Source organism: Sceloporus undulatus, unplaced genomic scaffold (genome assembly GCF_019175285.1).
Source record: "Sceloporus undulatus isolate JIND9_A2432 ecotype Alabama unplaced genomic scaffold, SceUnd_v1.1 scaffold_12, whole genome shotgun sequence".
In the NCBI taxonomy this organism is placed as follows: domain Eukaryota; kingdom Metazoa; phylum Chordata; class Lepidosauria; order Squamata; family Phrynosomatidae; genus Sceloporus; species Sceloporus undulatus.
In genome coordinates, this window is record NW_024802934.1 from 2,869,644 (window position 1) to 2,886,996 (window position 17,353).

Below are 17,353 nucleotides of genomic sequence, written 5' to 3' on the forward strand. Positions count from 1 at the left end.
ATGCTTCTTAAACACACACTCTCACAACAGAAGAAACTAAAAATAACCTAAGTAAAAAGGAGTTTGTGTAAAATGTGACTAAATGAAGCTCTAAAATTAATTCTCTTGATCTATTTGCAGTACAGGCTTATTATTCCCATATAAATAATAATAAAACTAAGTTCACTATTAGTAGTGCTATAAAAATCGAAAACATCACAAGAAGATATTGCAAAATAACAAAACTTTCTATCTAAATTTTCAAATTTTATTTTTGAAAAACCATTTATCTCCTTTTATTTTGAGCATTTTTTAAAATTAAATTCAGCAGTTTCTCTTGAGAGATGGAAAAGTACAAAAATGCAAAATAGCACATTACTTCAGTTTGGCTTTTGAAAACAAGAAGCAGAAGACACTTTGCGACACTGCAGGAAGATCTCTGATGAACAAAGCAGATCTGTGGGTGGGACAGAGGGTTTTTTCCTACTCCCTCCCTCATTTCTTGGTACTTGTCTACCCTCTTAAGATGTCTTTTAAAAAGCACACCCTTCTCCTTATGAACCATTGCAAGCTAATTGAGGAAGGTGCTTAAAAGGCAAGAGAAAATCATTCCATACCAATAGTATCTCTTTCATTTCCATGAAGATCATGAAGTGAAGACATCTACAGGCCATGAACACAGGCAGTTTGGCACTGGATTTTTTCTTTTTGATGATGGTGGTGGACAAGCCATGGGTGTATGGTAAGATGCTCTAATTAAAAATAAATCTGTTTATCAGAAAGACAATAAAATGTGCATGAAAGCCTCTTTCTAGATGTTGCATAGTAGACAAGATATGGCTGTAAGACCAAGATATGGCTTCAGCCAAGAAAAAATAGTGAAATATGAGACAGAGCTTAGTTAAAGACATGCGTCAGCCTTGGAGTATGTAGTACTTGGGCTCAATGTTGAAAAAGAAGTCAATAAAGAAAAGACCACTGTGAAGAGATACAGTGCAGTTTCTTCACTGAATAACCACACCAGTCCAGGCTTGGGTTAGGAGTCTCTGGGGGCTTTTGTGTCTGTAGTGCTCCCTGGTTCCAGCTGTTGGCTTTGATATGTTGTTGGTGATGGTGGCAATGATGACTGTTGTTATCCCCTCCTCATCATCAACACCTTTTCTTTATTATGTTTATGAAAATCTCACTTGAAGGCATCTAGTGAGAGTTTAACCTTAAAAGATGGTTTATTTAGGAAAAAAAAACAGATAGCTAAAACCCATTCATCATCAAATGTAGGGTCCATGCATGAGACCTCTGGATTAGAATTCATGAGGAAGTACCATAAATCTGGCATTTGAGTTGGGGAGGAGGGTTTCATCCCACCACTGCAGGATAAGGCACACCCCACCCTGCATATCGATGACAAGTTGCCATCGTCAAGAAGTGTGATTTGATTCCTTTAAGCATAAATCAAGACAATGGTTTTCTGCCCTACTGTAGCATTTAATGTAAACAGCAATGATGGTATGGCTGTGTTACCACGAACCACTGTTGTTATGAATTAGCTTAATGCTTATCATAAATATATTTCCTCTTTACGCGGAGGCTCTGTTTTTTGCAATGCATTTCTATTTGACTCCATTATTTACCATTTCCTCTCAATACACATGTAGGCAGGTTTGTTATACACCATGCAGGTTTCCTGAGACAATTTGTATTCAGCATTGTATTGTGATACTCTCAAACGTCCTCTGAACAAATCCTACCAATAAAACCCCAAATCTGCAGGTACAAGGTTTGACTGTAAAATGGTGTCCCTTATATAAAATAGCAAAGTCAAGGTTTGCTTTTGGAGGTTTATATCTTTTTGGAATATTTTCAAGCCGTAGGGTCACCATAAGTCAGAAACAACTTGAAGACATATGGCAATCCTCTCCCAGGTCATAGTGAACGACACAGTGGCCCACTTTAGTTACTGAAATTTAACCTGCAGTTAATTCAATGGATAGTTAGCATCCATAACCTACTGAATGTAAAACAGTAGCCTTGTTATCAGGTCCTAGACAGGGCTGTGAAATTCCAGTATTCAAAAATCCTTTGGACTAGACCCCATCAGCTGTCTTCAAGCAACCAGGTTTATTATCAAAATATATGGTATAGTAATTCATTCAAATAAACAAGAAAAATTGTTCTAGATTCTACATTTGTCTTGGGCTTCTGACACACTGCTGAATTAATGCAGATTGATACCTCTTTAACTGGCATGGCTCCATCTGGCATTTGTAGTTTCTTGTGGCAACAGAGCTCTCTGACAGATAAGGCTAGATATCTTACAAAGCTACAGATCCACGAATTGCATAGCATTAAGCCATGACAGTTAAAATGATGTAAAACTGCATTAATTCTGCAGTGTACATGCAGCCTGGACCTACAACATCAGAAAACAATTTTTATTAAGAACGACAGAAATAATGGAACCAATAATTGGAAAAAATTGATCTGGGTAATGAAAGTATGAAGTAAAGGTCAACCCTTCTTACCCATTCTATAAGGCAGAGAAAGAGAGAGAAAGGATGGCAGGAAAGACTCTCAGGCCCATGTTAAGCAAGGTGAAGCAAAGGTCACACTTATCCATGTTTAGGGATTTCAGCCCTAACTTGCCAGCTTGGTGTGACAACATCTTGGTTGTTGCTGCTATGTGCCTTCAAATCAGTTCTGATTTATGGCACATTTTAAACAATGTCTTTTATATTTTTAATCTATTTGTTTGGTTATTTTGGCACGGGCAATTCTGAGAACTACCATTTGGGATAATGGGGCTTGCCATCTGTGGATGCTATGGCTTCTTAGAAAGGGAAGAACAGTCAGTCCCACCTCCATTGTGCTTGGGCTCCACTGGCTGGTGAGAGCCCCTCTCTCCTTCCATGTTCCAATTGCCATTGCTGCTGCTTTTTTGAGGAGAACAGCCAGGAACTGCTGAAGTTAACTTCCCAGCCACCATTCCTCTTTCCTTGTGTGTCATCTCTTATTGAGACTGTAAGCCTGAGAGGAGGGAACTCTCAAACTAACTAACTGAAAACCATTATAGGAAACTTTGTGGTTGGATGGAGGTGTATAAATACAACAGCTGGCCAAATAGATTCAGTTTTCTGTGCAAACTTTTGTAAAAAGTCCCAGATTTTTCGTAACATAAGTTTACTCTTTTTTAAAAATTAAAGTTACAATATCACACTAGTGGTATAGTGGTGCATTTTGAAATGCAGGTGCTGATGCACAATAGCCTGCACATCCACACCCTAAAGAAAGTTCCAGTACAGTATAGACAATTGGGTTCATAATGAATGACCACCAGTTTTAGTAATTTTTATCTTCACCTTTAACTGTCTTTCATAATGAGTGTTATGAGGCTCATTCAAGGCCAGATCACCTCAAAATGTTTTACATTTCAACAGGCTTAGCTTACAACTGTGTATTGTATCCAAACAACCCCAACCATACACCCAGCTACTGTAAGAACTGCAGCAAAGCTCAGAGGAAACACAGATGTGGGGCAGCTACATCACCATTCCTCCAGATCGAAAATTCCACCAGCTGTGATTCCACTATAACACTTAAGCACTTGTTCTCCAATCTCAGCCACATACATGATTCCACTTCCATTTTCTGTAGCTGCAGCTGCCTTTGGTTAGCAGATGTTGGGTTTTTTTTTTGCCAACAACAGCCTCCTCCAGTTCATGTCTCCTACTGACTGCAGTAGGGTATCAGGATATTAGACGGGCCCTAAATGAGCTGCAGTTGCTGGGGCCCACAGCTTTTAAGCCTGGAGTGGGCAACACGTGTGTATTTGTCTCTGTGTGTACCCCTCACACCCCTGATTTGTGCCTCTCTGGGATCCTGATTTCTGAAGAATTTGCAGTGTCCACTGACCCCACTAATACCACTGAAACCATGGTAGCATCCTCCATCACCTGGAACCTGCGAGGGTGTATGATGCAGGTAGATGCTCTCACAATCTCACATAAAAGCTGGCTCCCAATTTTGTTGGGAACTACAGTAACATGTAGGGTCTGTATTCCTGCCACCACCACACACAGACACTGCATTTCCAGGGGTAGCTCTTATTTTAAAAGAAAAGATTCCCCTTAATACCTAAGATTTCTTTCTGGGAGAGAATGGATGTTAGCTTCAGTAGAATACAACTTTCAGCATTGTCATTAAACTGATGCTGCTTAAGGAGAGCTGATTGTTGGCCATTCATATTTCTAACACCAACATTAAGGAGCCTGGTTATGATTAAAACAGTGAAAACGACTAAAGCCAAGCATTTTATCCTCAGTCATATTAACTAAGCGTTAGGACTCTGTAAAGAATTCTTCCCCTCTTCCTATGGCAAGGAGTTCAGAGAAAGCATGGCCTAATCCCCAGTTTTAGTGTGAACTGTCCAAGTGAAGTTCAGCCAGTTTAGCACCAAATCCATCATATACCCCCATCCCTTAAAAAAAATTTTTTTAAACTCACTTTTTGCTTCAGATCATTCCAGGTGATGTGGCTCCTGCTGTTGTGATGCTGGATGGTTGTTTACAATGTGTCCTGCTGTGCTGCCTGGCATGGCTGCCACTGTGACAAATCACTCGCTCTGACGTCAGAGGATACTGGGTGGCACAGGCGTATTCATGTTCAAACAATCAACCAGCATTGCAACAGAAGGCCCCAGGTAATGGAGGCATGGTGGAGCAGCCCCAGCACCAGAACACATAGCCTAGGACTCTGGGAGACCTGTGTTCAAGTCCCTGCTCATCTATGGAAACCCCCTGTGTTATCTTGTGCAGATCACACTCTCTCAGCCTTAGAGGAAGGCAATGGCAAACCCCTTCTGAACAAATGTGAGAAAATTTCATGATAATTTCACTTTATGATTGTCGTAAGTCAGAAATGATTTGAGGGCACACAACTACAACTACAGCATATTAGTTAGCCATTCCATTCCAGCCAGTTAAACATATCTTGCAGGAAAAACACTCAGGGACAGACACTCCTCAAAGAAGCTTAGACATGGCATCCCTCAAGGCACCATTCTGTCCCCGATGCTATTTAACATATATATGAAGCCACTGGGAGAAATCATCTGTAGACATGGAGTGGGGTGTTATCTGTACACTGATGACACCCAAATATACTTCTCCATGCCTCGGTCAACAGCTTCGATGACAGATGGCATCTCTCGGCATGCGGATTTTAATTTTTTTTTAACTCAACAACTCTACACAAGTGGCATCGGGTTAGAAACAGAAATTGAAACCGAACCTTGCCTTTAAGTATAAGATAGCAGCCAGGACATTCCTATAAAGTTGTATTCCCAGTAGATTGAGCTCGCTTCCACAGACTGGTGAAAAGGCCAAGTCATCAGGGGCCTTAACATTGGTGTTTACCAGAGAATTTTTTGAGGAGGAAGCCCACAGTCCTGTTTCAGGCATTACTAAAGATTTGCAGTATGGATGCCGAGGGATCTGCTGCAGTCACCTGCAACGCTTGTGGGATGTTTGTCTACTTGCCTACAGAAGTGGAGAACTTCACATGCACCAAGTGCAAGTTGGTAGCACTCTTGGAGGAGAAAGAGCAGCAGCTGGAGTCAAGATTAGCTACACTTCAGCATATTAGGGAACAAGAGGATTTTCTGGATACAAACAGGATTAACGATCTTCAATGAGTACCACACAGAGGAAGATGCTAGGGCGGAGAAGGTCACTTCCCATACACAGGAGGCAGACAGCTGGAGGAATGTCACAAAGAGAAGTAAGCCAAGAAGGGATTGTTCTGGGAGCTTGCAGCTAGAGAATCAATTCGAAGCTCTTTCCCTTATCAAGGAGGATGAAGAAGAGCAGAATGGACAGACTTCAGGGACAGAGCAGGGGAGCCTGAGAGTCCCACCTGAGGGAACAGTTGCTGCTAAGCCTCGGAGGAGGCGTGTGGTCGTAGTGGGGAACTCCTTGCTGAGGGGTACAGAAGCAGTGATTTGTAGTGATGTAACAAGATGTCTTGAGAGGTGTGTTGTCTCCCCGGGGCAAAGATCCGTGATGTGACAGAGAGGCTGACAAGACTGGTCAAGCCTACTGACCAATACCCCTTCCTTTTGGTCCACTTGGGAACCAATGATACTGCAAGACACAGCCTTCAGAACATCAAAAGGGATTACAAGGCGCTTGGTAGGAAGCTGAAAGGAATGGATGCACAAGTTGTCATCTCGTCTCTTCTGCCAGTTGAATGGCACGGTCCTGGAAGGGAGAGGAAAATAGCGGATGTGAACAACTGGCTTCACAGATGGTGCCGCCGAGAACGATTTGGATTCTTCGATCATGGGCTGCTGTTCCATGAGGAGGGACTTCTTGCAACGGATGGGTTGCATCTCACGCTAGTTGGAAGAAATGTTTTTGCCAACAGTCTCAAGAACTTGATCAGGAGGGCTTTAAACTGAGTTCCGAGGGGAAGAGAGACAATATTAAGGAAGGCGAAAATAGTCAAACTGACATAGAGGAAACAAGAAAAAAAAGTGCAAGGACCTAACAGTGGGAGGCAAAAAACCTTGCACAGGCAGCAAATAAAAGGGAACCATGGTCTGCGATGTCTCTACACTAATGCACAGAGCATGGGAAATAAGCAAGATGAACTTGAACTCCTAGTACAACAAAGCAAATATGATATAATAGGCATCACCGAAACCTGGTGGGATGAGTCTCATAATTGGAAATAGAGGGGTATAATGTCTTTAAGAGAAATAGGCCAAACAGGAAAGGAGGAGGAATAGCACTATATGTCAGAGATATTTACACCAGTGAAGAGATCCAGGACATCAATCATGGAAGCCAGGTGGAGAGCATCTGGATAAAAATTAAAGGGGAGGGAAACAACAAGGATGTTATGGTGGGAGTCTATTACAAACCTCCAAGTCAGATTGAGGAATTGGATGATGCCTTTCTAGAACAGATGACCACACATTCAGAAAGGAGAGATGTAGTAGTGATGGGTGACTTCAACTATCCTGATATTTGCTGGAAGTCAAACTCAGCAAAATCCTCAAGGTCTAGCAAATTCCTCACTTTCCTGGAAGACAATTGTCCAAAAGGTGGAAGAGTCAACAAGGGGATCAGCTATTTTAGATCTGCTCCTAACCAACAAGGATGACTTGATTAATGGGGTGCAAGTGGTGGGATCATTAGGTGGAAGTGACCATGTTCTCCTGGAGTATGTAATACAGTGGAAAGGAGAAGCCAGGCATAGTCAGACACGCATCCTAGACTTTAGGAGAGCGGATTTCAGTAAACTTAGAGAAGTATTGAGGGCGATCCCATGGTCAGAAATACTAAAAGATTAAGGAGTTCAGGATGGATGGGACTTTCTCAAAAGGGAGATACTGAAGGAACAATTTAAAACAGTTCCAGTAAGAAATAAAAATGGGAGGTGTCTCAAGAAACCAGGATGGATGACTAAGGAACTTTCAACCGAGCTAAGTTTGAAACAGAATATGTATAAGAAATGGAAAAAGGGGGAAATCATGAAAAAGGAATTCAAAGAAATAGCAGGCATGTGCAGGGGTAAAGTCAGAAAAGCTAAAGCGCAGAATGAACTCAGGCTTGCTAGAGAGGTTAAGAACAACAAAAAGGGCTTTTTTGGATATGTTCGCAGCAAAAGTAAGAAGAAGGAAATGGTAGGGCCACTGCATCGAGAAGATGGCAAAATGTTAACAGAAGACAGAGAAAAGGCAGAATTACTCAATGCCTTATTTGTCTCAGTCTTCTCAGAAAAGGAAAAGGGTGCTCAACCTGAGACTAAAGGAGCAGAGGACAGAATAGGGGAATTTCAGCACAGAATAAGTAAAGAGATAGTAGAGGAATACCTTGTTAATCTAAATGAATTTAAGTCTCCAGTACCAGATGAACTCCATCCAAGAGTAATAAAAGAACTGGCAAATGTAATATCGGAGCCATTGGCAATAATCTTTGAAAACTCCTGGAAAACAGGAGAGATCCCAGCAGACTGGAGGAGGGCAAACGTTGTCCCCATCTTCAAAAAGGGAAAAAAAGAGGAATCCACAATTATCGTCCAGTTAGTCTGACATCAATACCAGGAAAGATTCTAGAGCAGATAATGTCTGTGAACATCTAGATGGCAATTCCATAATCACAAAAAGTCAACATGGGTTTCAGAGAAACAAGTCATGCCAGACAAATCTAATCTCTTTCTTTGATAAAATTACCAGCTTGGTAGATGAAGGGAATGCTGTGGATATAGTATATCTTGATTTCAGTAAGGCCTTTGACAAGGTTTCCCATGACATTCTTGCAAACAAGCTTGTAAAATGTGGACTAGACAAGGTAGCTGTTACATGGATTTATAACTGGTTGACCGGCCAAACCCAAAGGGTACTCAACAATGGCTCCTTTTCATCCTTGAGAAAAGTGACCAGTGGGGTCCCATAGGGCTCTGTCCTGGGCCCAGTGCTATTCAACATCTTTATCAATGACCTGGATGACAGAATTGGGAGCACACTTATCAAATTTGCAGATGGCACCAAATTAGGAGGAATAGCTAATACCCCAGAGGACAGGATCAAAATTCAAAATGACCTGAATAGACTAGAAAGCTGGGCCAAAGCTAACAAAATGAAATTCAACACAGAGAAATGTAAGGTATTGCACTTAGGGCGGAAAAATAAAATGCACAAATATAGGATTGGGGAGACCTGGCTGAATGAAACTACATGTGTAAGGGATCTAGGAGTCCAAGTAGACCACAAGTTGAACATGAGTGAACAGTGTGATGCGGCAGCTAAAAAGGCCAATGCAATTTTAGACTGCATCAATAAAAGTATAGTGTCTAGATCAAGAGAAGTAATAGTGCCACTATATTCTGCTTTGGTCAGGCCCCACCTGGAATATTGTGTCCAGTTCTGGGTGCCACAATTCAAAAAGGACATTGAGAAACTGGAGCGTGTCCAAAGGAGGGCAACTAAAATGGTGAAGGGTCTGGAAACCATGTCCTATGAGGAAGGACTTAGGGAGCTGGGGATGTTTAGCCTGGAGAAAAGAAGGTTAAGAGGTGATATGATAGCCCTGTTTAAATATTTGAAGGGATGTCATGTTGAGGAGGGAGCAAGCTTATTTTCTGCTGCTCCAGAGAACAGAACCCGGAACAATGGATGCAGGCTACAGGAAAAGAGATTCCACCTCAACATTAGGAGGAACTTCCTGACAGTAAGGGCTGTTCGACAGTGGAATGCACTCCCTCGGAGGGTGATAGAGTCTCCTTCCTTGGAGGTCTTTAAACAGAGGCTGGATAGCCATCTGTCAGGGATGCTTTGATTTGGATTTCCCGCATGGCAGGGGGTTGGACTGGATGGCCCTGGTGGTCTCTTCCAACTCTACAATTCTATGATTCTCTTCTCAATCAGTGTCTTGAAGCAGTAATGGTCTGGGTGAGGGAAAACAAGCTCAAGTTAAATCCAGACAAAACGGAGGTACTTGCAGTAGGGGCCCCCAAACCAGGTATTGGGTTGCAACCTCCAGTCCTAAATGAGGTCACGCTCTCCTCAAAGGACTGTGTTCGTAGTCTGGGGGTGCTCTTAGATCCCTCGCTTCACATGACAAGCCCAGGAGCTGATACGCCAGCTGTGCCCATTCCTAGAAGTAAGGGACCTAGAAACTGGAGTACATGCATTGGTAACTTCAAGAAAGCACTAAAGACAGATCTCTTCCAGCAGGCTTATCCATTTGATCCACCATAACTGAACCTGGGTAACACCCTATCTTCCATTAATCATATACAGTCGGCCCTTCTTATACACGGATTTTTTATACACGGATTTAAGCATACACGGATTGAAAATGTTCCAAAAAAGTATAAATTTACCTTGATTTTCCACTTTTTATAAGGGACACCATTTTGCTATGTCATATGTAATGGGACTTGAGCATACACGGATTTTGTTATACACGGGGGATCTTGGAACCGAACTCCAGCGTATAACAAGGGTCCACTGTATAGGTATGGATTTGTATGTATTTATTGCATTTGCTTTGTCAATTAATTGATGTAATTTTGGATAAGTTTGTGCTTGCTGTAATGGTGATTTTATCTGATGTACTCCCGCCTCGATCCATGGGGAGAGGCGAGAAATATAAATAAAGATGTTATTATTATTATTAACTTCACGACTAGATTTCTGTAATGCACTCTACATGGGGCTACCCTTGTGCCTAGTCCAGAAACTCCAATTAGTACAAAACATGGCAGGCAAGTTAGTTACCGGAAATTCTAGGAGTGACCGGATAACACCTATCCTAAAGTCATTCCACTGGCTGCCTATTAGTTTCCAGGCACAGTACAAGGTGTTGGTTATTACCTTTAAAGCCCTACATGGCTTGGATCCAACCTATTTAAGAGATTGTATACTTCGATACAATCCACCCCGCACACTCCAGTCCTCTGGGAGGAATTTATTGCAGTCTTTAAAGACCAGATTAACTGCAGCCCCCCAGAGGACCTTTTCTGCAACTGTTCCCAGGCTATGGAACAACCTGCCAGACGAGATCCATCAAATTGCCAACTTAGACAGCTTCAAAAAAGCTGTCAAAATGGATCTCTTCTGGCAGGCCTTTCCCGAATAAATTCCCCAGCCACAGATTGATTACCCCCTCACACCATGTATTTACTACCACCCTGCCTATTTTTATTATAAATTGATTTTAAAAACTTTTAATTGTAATATATTTAATTCTTTTTTAAGGTGGGATATTATAATTTTATGTACCGTATATACTCGACTATAAGTCGAGCTCATGTATAAGTCGCAGGCAAGTTTGGGGGCAAAAATTGTGGATTTTGATATGGCCCGTGGATAAGTCGAGGGCAAAATTTAGGGGCATATAGCAAAGGATCAAAAGGATGAAACAAACCAAAACAATGTCAAAGAACCTACAAAATTCCAGCTATGATTTTTGTGCATATTCTTATCACTGGATGGATAAGAGACTAGAGAGAATTGGTGCTTCCAGAACAGATTACACTCTTATCTTTCACCGGGGGATGATTCCTCCTTTTAAATAAGAGTTTTGATACAATACTTACATTGACCCATGGATAAGTCGATTCAGGTTTTTGGGGTCATTTTTTAAATCTAAATTTCTAGACTTATACATGGGTATATACAGTATTATATTGTATGTGGATGTTTTAGTGTGAGCTACTCTGATTGTCTTGCTACAGAAGAGCGGGATATAAATAAAAGTTTTATTATTATTTGTTATTTATATGGATTCATGAATAAAAAAACATTGAGTAGAGCTATGAATGATATTGCATAGTCACTGCATACAGTATTGAAATATATGAGGTATGCAAAACATAAGTTTTGTCCATCTTCTCTTTCAGCGGTTCAGGCTGATAACTGCACTATTGCTGTTACTGTCCAGAGGAATACCAAGTACTACAGCAAATCCGGTGATTCAACTTCTATAGAGTGCCCTGTGATGTACTGTCAAAAGAAGCCCAATGTGCATTGGCATATGTACAATACAATGCTCAAGAAATTCTTCTCTTTAAGTCTTGGACCAAATCACACAACTTCATGGAGAACTGGAAACATTTTTGTTTTGACTTTTCAACCTATTAATAAAAATGATAGCGGAACGTATCGTTGTGAAGCAAATGTGGCTAACAGCACCATTGCAGGCCATGCAATAGAGGTTATTGTTCAAGGTAGGCATCATAAGTGATCTATCCTTTCTTTCTGTCCCACCCCCATCAGATATGTGTTTGATGAAGATGAGGGAGAGGGTCTTCTCTGGCTGCTCCCAATTTGTGGAATTACCTCCCACAGGAACCTTAGTTGGCCCCATGCCTTCTCTCTTTCCACCAGTAGGCAAATCACTTTTTATTTAGGCAGGCTTTTGTCTTTTAGGTAACAGTGGCAAAAGGATTTTTCAGTGGGGTATATTATGTTTTTATTTTCTTACAATGCTTTAATGTGTTTTCAATATTTTTAATTTAGTGTTTTAAGAAAACTGTTTAATGTTTATTTAACTTTTGAATCTATCTATCTATCTATCTATCTATCTATCCATCCATCCATCCATCCATCCATCCATCCATCCATTGTACTGAGTACTTGATGTGAGCTGCCTTCAGTCCCATGGGGTATCAAAGAAACAAAAAAATGATGCCTTTTATGCTATCACTGTTTGCAACATATTTAAGGAAGCTGGTTGAGGGGAAATGGGGCCTATGGTTAGAAAACTGGGTAAAAATAACGTAAAAGGAACAGAGATTGGCAATTCAAGCTGTATCTACAGTCCAGAATTAATGCAGTTTGACACCGCTTCAACTGCCATGGCTCCATGCTATGAAATTCTGTGATTTGTACTTTTATGAGAAATGAGAGCTCTGGTACCACAACAGGCTATAAATCCCAGGATTCCATAGGATGAAACCATGCCAGTTTAAGTGCTCTCAAACTGCACTAAATGCCATACTCTGAAGCAGGGGTAGGCAACCTGCGGCCCGCGGGCCGGATGCGGCCCGGCAAGGCCTTGGGACCGGCCCCAGCCCAGTCCTGCCGCCGATTGCCGCCAGGGCCTTTGGGGGGCAATTGTCTATAGAAGCCTCAGAAACATGCATTTATATTAACATTTTTTAAAAAATCAGCAAATTTTTTCGCGTGTCCTTCATTTTTTTTTAAAAAAGTGTCTTCCATTTGAAAATTTTGTCCTACATTTGTCCTGGTTTATTTATATATCTAATTTTTTTTAAAAAAATTTAATTTTTAATTTTTTGGCTTCGGCCCCCCAGTTGTCTGAGGGACAGCAACCCGGCCCCCGGCTCAAAAAGATTGCCTACCCCTGCTCTGAAGCCTCCGGGAAGGTGACATAAAATAGCCATCTGTTCAGCCCCTGAACGTACTTTGACTAAGAGTCATGTTGATCAGAATTTAGAACTGAGATTAGCCTCACTCTCTTTTCGCTCTTTTTGTGTGAGCAGACATATTCTGAGGAAGACATTATCCTCTAAAGCAACATGGGTTATACAGTAAGTGAAATAAAACATGTATGTGAGAGTCAGGGTGACTCAGCAGAAGCCAATTGAGAACCACACAGGTGTAAATGGTAATACAATTAACAAGTCCTGAATGCCAAGGACAAGAAATGTAAAGTGGATAATTGGACACACCTGACAATTGTTAAGTGGTCAAGGCTGAGATGATGAAATCATTAATTATAGGATGAACCAAGAGAACCAATGAGAATGATGTAAACGCCTCCTGGGTGGAAACAGACAACAGTGGGTGGTACCATGCATTGACTATAATAATGACTATGCATCCCAATGTATTTTGTGGGTTGTAGAGTGGGTAGTAGTAGTGGATAGTGAGGAGTTGAGTATTGTTGTATTGGAGTTGTGTTGGATAGTTTTGGAGCTGTATATAGTAGAATAAAGTAGATCTTTTATTTAAGACTACTGAGTTGTCTGGTGTCTTGGGTGAAGCTACAAGAGCCAGCTGGATCCTGAAGAAGGGTGTGAAGACTTCTGTGGAAGCAAGAGTGAGAAGGCTTGGAGAGTTTGTCGGGGTCTTCAGCCTGTTCTCTGTAACTCTGCTAAGCTATAACCACTGGCCAAAACTGGTCAGCGCGGTGCACAACCAGGTGGTGAGTTCAAGCCAGAGGTGAAGAGCTACAACTCCCATCATCCCTGACAGTAAAGAGTTCCCTCTGTAGTAAAATGTCTTCTTTTCAGACAATCAGGGGAGCGGCAATGGAAGGGGTTTCTTTCCTCAAAAATTCAGACTGAACCTGTCCTGAACACCTGAATAGGGCTTATGTTTCAGTTCTGTTTTCTGCAAAACTGTATGGATTCAATCAAGGAACATCTTGACTCACCTTCTCAGGTCAAAGTTTCATGATGTCTGAGGGCTTTCTTTATTTTGCAAAGAAATGAAAGTAGTTGTAGGGACTAATTGGTGCATGTCACTGGGATCTAAAAGCAGCTTGGGAAGAACCCTCTGAGGTTCTTTTCACTCTTAACAAACAAACAAAAAAAAAAAAAACAGAACAAAAACTAGAGTGTATTTAAGGTCAACAATATCACTATTCCATGGAATTTCAATAGTCATTTGATTCACTGTCTGTGTAGATTACAGCAACATCACTGTATTTGATGACGCTAGAAATACTACAGAAGATCGTGAAGCATCTGAAAAGAACAAGATGTTGATTATTTATATCCTGTCATCCCTGGGAGCACTGGGCCTCTTCATTTTCTGCTGCTTTGGCGTGCTGCAATCTAAACGGAGGCTTCAAGGTGAACTTTTTGGTCTTCAGTCTTCCATTTTCTACTCTCTTCCCTGGGATGAGAAATTCATTTATCTGACCCCTGTCTTTCAGATTATTTTAGACAACGTACATAACTATGTTCTCATAACTCTCCAGAGGTTTATTTATTTAGTATTTATGAAACTCATAGTCTTGGAGAAATCCAATTTATTTCTAATATGCATTGCCTGCCTCTTATATAATCTTGATAATTCAGCCTACCAACAAAATTTAGCCTGATCCCAGTTTTATGAGTCAAAAGATTCCCAGAGCCTGGTTCATTCTTTTACAGCTAATGTGGAAAAGCTGTTCCAACAGTATAATGTGTTTTTCTTTTTGTTTTTAGGGGGAAACAAGACAGTTTCATCAACCTTAGAGGAAGAAACGAAAGAGGTAGGTTTGTTTATTGAAACATCTATTTATTTTTGGCTATGATTATTCTCAATTCCCAGTGCTTAGGCATGAATATAGCTGTTTATTCCTTTTGAGTGACACCAATGACTGTTTAACACATAGAGTGGCTCTTTTCGCCATTGCTGCAAAAAAAGATTAGAAAGAGAGAGTTAAATAAAATTGCCATACATTTCCCTGAAGACACAAAGTATTAATTAGATTTTATGATGATATTGTATAAGTTTACTAACATCCAGGAAAGATGTCCTTTTTTCCCTTTTGTCCTTTATATCAGTTAACTATTTTAACTCCTTTTTGTCCTTTGTATTGTGTGCATTTTGTTTTAAATGTTTTACACTTTTTGATAAGCTCATTTTGTCAGGGCCTTTGGCTAGTACAGTAAACATTAACTTGACTTGACTACCATATTTTCCAGTGTATAAGGCAACTGGGCGTATAAGATGACCCCCAAGCCGCATGCAGGCAGTGTCCCTGGCCTCCTATAGGCCGAATTAAGGGGGTCTGGCGCCCACATGCGCCAGTTTGAGAGGGCCTCTGTGGAGGCCTGGAAGGCGGGTGTCAGAAGTTGCAATAGGGCCTCTCACAGTCCGGCACGCCACGGAAGGAGCGGAGTATCCCAGGCGGCAGCGGAGGCAGCGAGGCATAAGGGGCTTGCTCTTTCTCTCAGCCCGACCATCCCTCTTCCTCTGGACTGGCTCTGGAGCCGCTTCTCTGCCATCTTTTCCAGCAATGGCAGTGAGAGAGAGCCCAGCCGTGGTGCCTGCCAGGATAGGAACCCGCAAGGACCCCGGAGACAGAGAGGTGGTTACACCATTCACCTGTCTCTATTCACCATTCACCATTCACCTGTCTCTATGGAGGCTGCCAAACACAACCCGGCATATAAGACGGGGGTAAAAAGGGAGAGAGAGGCAGGATAGCTCCAACAGACCTGCCTGGAAGAAGAAGAGCCCTCCCTCCGGTCCATCTGCCTTGGTCCAGGCCTCAGAGGGAGAGAAGAACTGCTGGACCTGATCCCCCCCCCCCCCCCCCCCCCTCACCATTCCCTTCTCCTTTTGTGTTGTGTCTTTTAGATTGTAAGCCTGAGGGCAGGGAACCATCTATTATCCCCTCTGTTGTAAACCGCTCGGATTCCCAGTGATTGGGCGGTATATAAATAAATCCTATTATTGCTATCTTATACGCTGGAAAATACGGTAGTTGTTTATAGAGCCAGCAACCACACAGAAGCAAGTACAGTATGTGAAAATCTCTCAATCTCAATTTCACTGAATTTCTCTGAATCCCATCTGCATTGTCTTCCCATCCTGGTTCCATCCTGGATTGTGAAACTTGGTAGTTTGTTCTTCACATCAAAATCTATGCTATCTTTGTACAAAATTTTCCTAATATGTGCATTTATTTCTGCAGTTTCCCTGATTTCTGTAACGAAATCATATTTGTGTGTGTTTTTCACTTATGTATATTTTAACCATTCACGTTTTTATGTATGTGCATTGTTTTATATGAATTTATTTTTTTCCCTCTGAAATCTCACAAATGTACAGATGCTAGAGGCAAGTTACACATTGTCTTGTAACAAGACTCTGGAGAAGTGAGAAGGGCACTTTAGTCAAAACAGAGTATCTACACTGTACATTTATAGCACTATAATACAATTTCATCTGCCATCGCTCCATCCTGGGATTTGTAGTTTGGAAAGGTACTTTGAATTCTCTAGTGCACTCCTCCTAAACTACATCATTAGAGCCATAGGTTGGGAACCACTGCTCCAGAGGGCCACGTGACTCACATTCCTGCATTGCATCTTACTGGTAGGAGTAGACACATTCCTCTCTCTCTGTCTGATCAATAGCTATAAGAATGTCAAATGCTGCAATGATACTAGCAGCCATGTGTCAAATGATGAATTTGTTTCTCCCTTGCAACAGCTTCCCAGTGGCAGTGCTGTTGACAGCAGACAAATCAACTGCAAGAAGCCCAACATGGTAACATCAAAACCTGCACATGACAAATCTGTCACCAACCAGCTCTTATCTGCAAACCAGGATACCCTTGTTTATGCAACACTGAACCATAGAGAACATTTTGAGAAAAGTGAGCCCTTTGTGGAAACTGAGTTTACTGAATATGCTGCAATTGTGTTGAAGAACTAAATGTAGATGTCTCCTTATTGGTTCCCATAATATTATGTCTTCTTTAGGCTTGCCATATCCCTCCTGCCAGCGGGACATTCCCGGTTTTTCACCACTAGGGGGCGTCCCTGCACGGTTTCCTCCTTGACTCAGCTTTTTCCCGGTTTGAGGAGGTTGCTGCCAGACTCAGGAAGAGCCTTCAGGGCCAGGAGGTGAGGAGGAGGAGGAGGAGGCATCGCTTGGGAACAGAGCCTCTTGCTGGTGGAAGGGAGGAGGCTGTGATGATCAGGAAAAGCAGGGGCTCCTCCGGATGGTCCTGGCCACTTCCCTTGGGTCCATCCCTCCCTCCCTCCTCCTCTTCCTTTCAGAGCAGCCACAGCCGAGGTGAGCTGCTCATTCAAACTCCCTGGCTTTTCTCTCCCCCCCCCCCTGCACTTTGAGACCCCTTTAACTGCCAAAGCTCAATGCTCTCGAATTCTGGTGTCT

The 17,353-nt window shown here is 41.9% G+C and overlaps 1 protein-coding gene across 1 annotated transcript; it reads left to right on the forward strand.

Annotated features, from left to right (window-relative positions):
* Window positions 1-427: 427 nt before the first annotated feature.
* LOC121917188 (B- and T-lymphocyte attenuator-like) lies at window positions 428-16,923 on the forward strand. Its single transcript, XM_042442913.1, has 5 exons — window positions 428-721; window positions 11,386-11,712; window positions 14,140-14,307; window positions 14,665-14,711; window positions 16,664-16,923. The coding sequence occupies exons 1-5, from the start codon at window positions 652-654 to the stop codon at window positions 16,886-16,888; spliced, it is 837 nt and encodes a 278-aa protein (XP_042298847.1). The 5' UTR covers window positions 428-651; the 3' UTR covers window positions 16,889-16,923.
* Window positions 16,924-17,353: the final 430 nt, after the last annotated feature.

Coding starts and splice junctions, on each gene's coding strand:
- LOC121917188 (XM_042442913.1), top strand. CDS start 652: ATGAACACAGGCAGTTTGGCACTGGATTTTTTCTTTTTGATGATGGTG. Junction 722..11,385: donor GGACAAGCCATGGGTGTATG/GTAAGATGCTCT, acceptor CTTCTCTTTCAG/CGGTTCAGGCTGATAACTGC. Junction 14,712..16,663: donor TAGAGGAAGAAACGAAAGAG/GTAGGTTTGTTT, acceptor CCCTTGCAACAG/CTTCCCAGTGGCAGTGCTGT.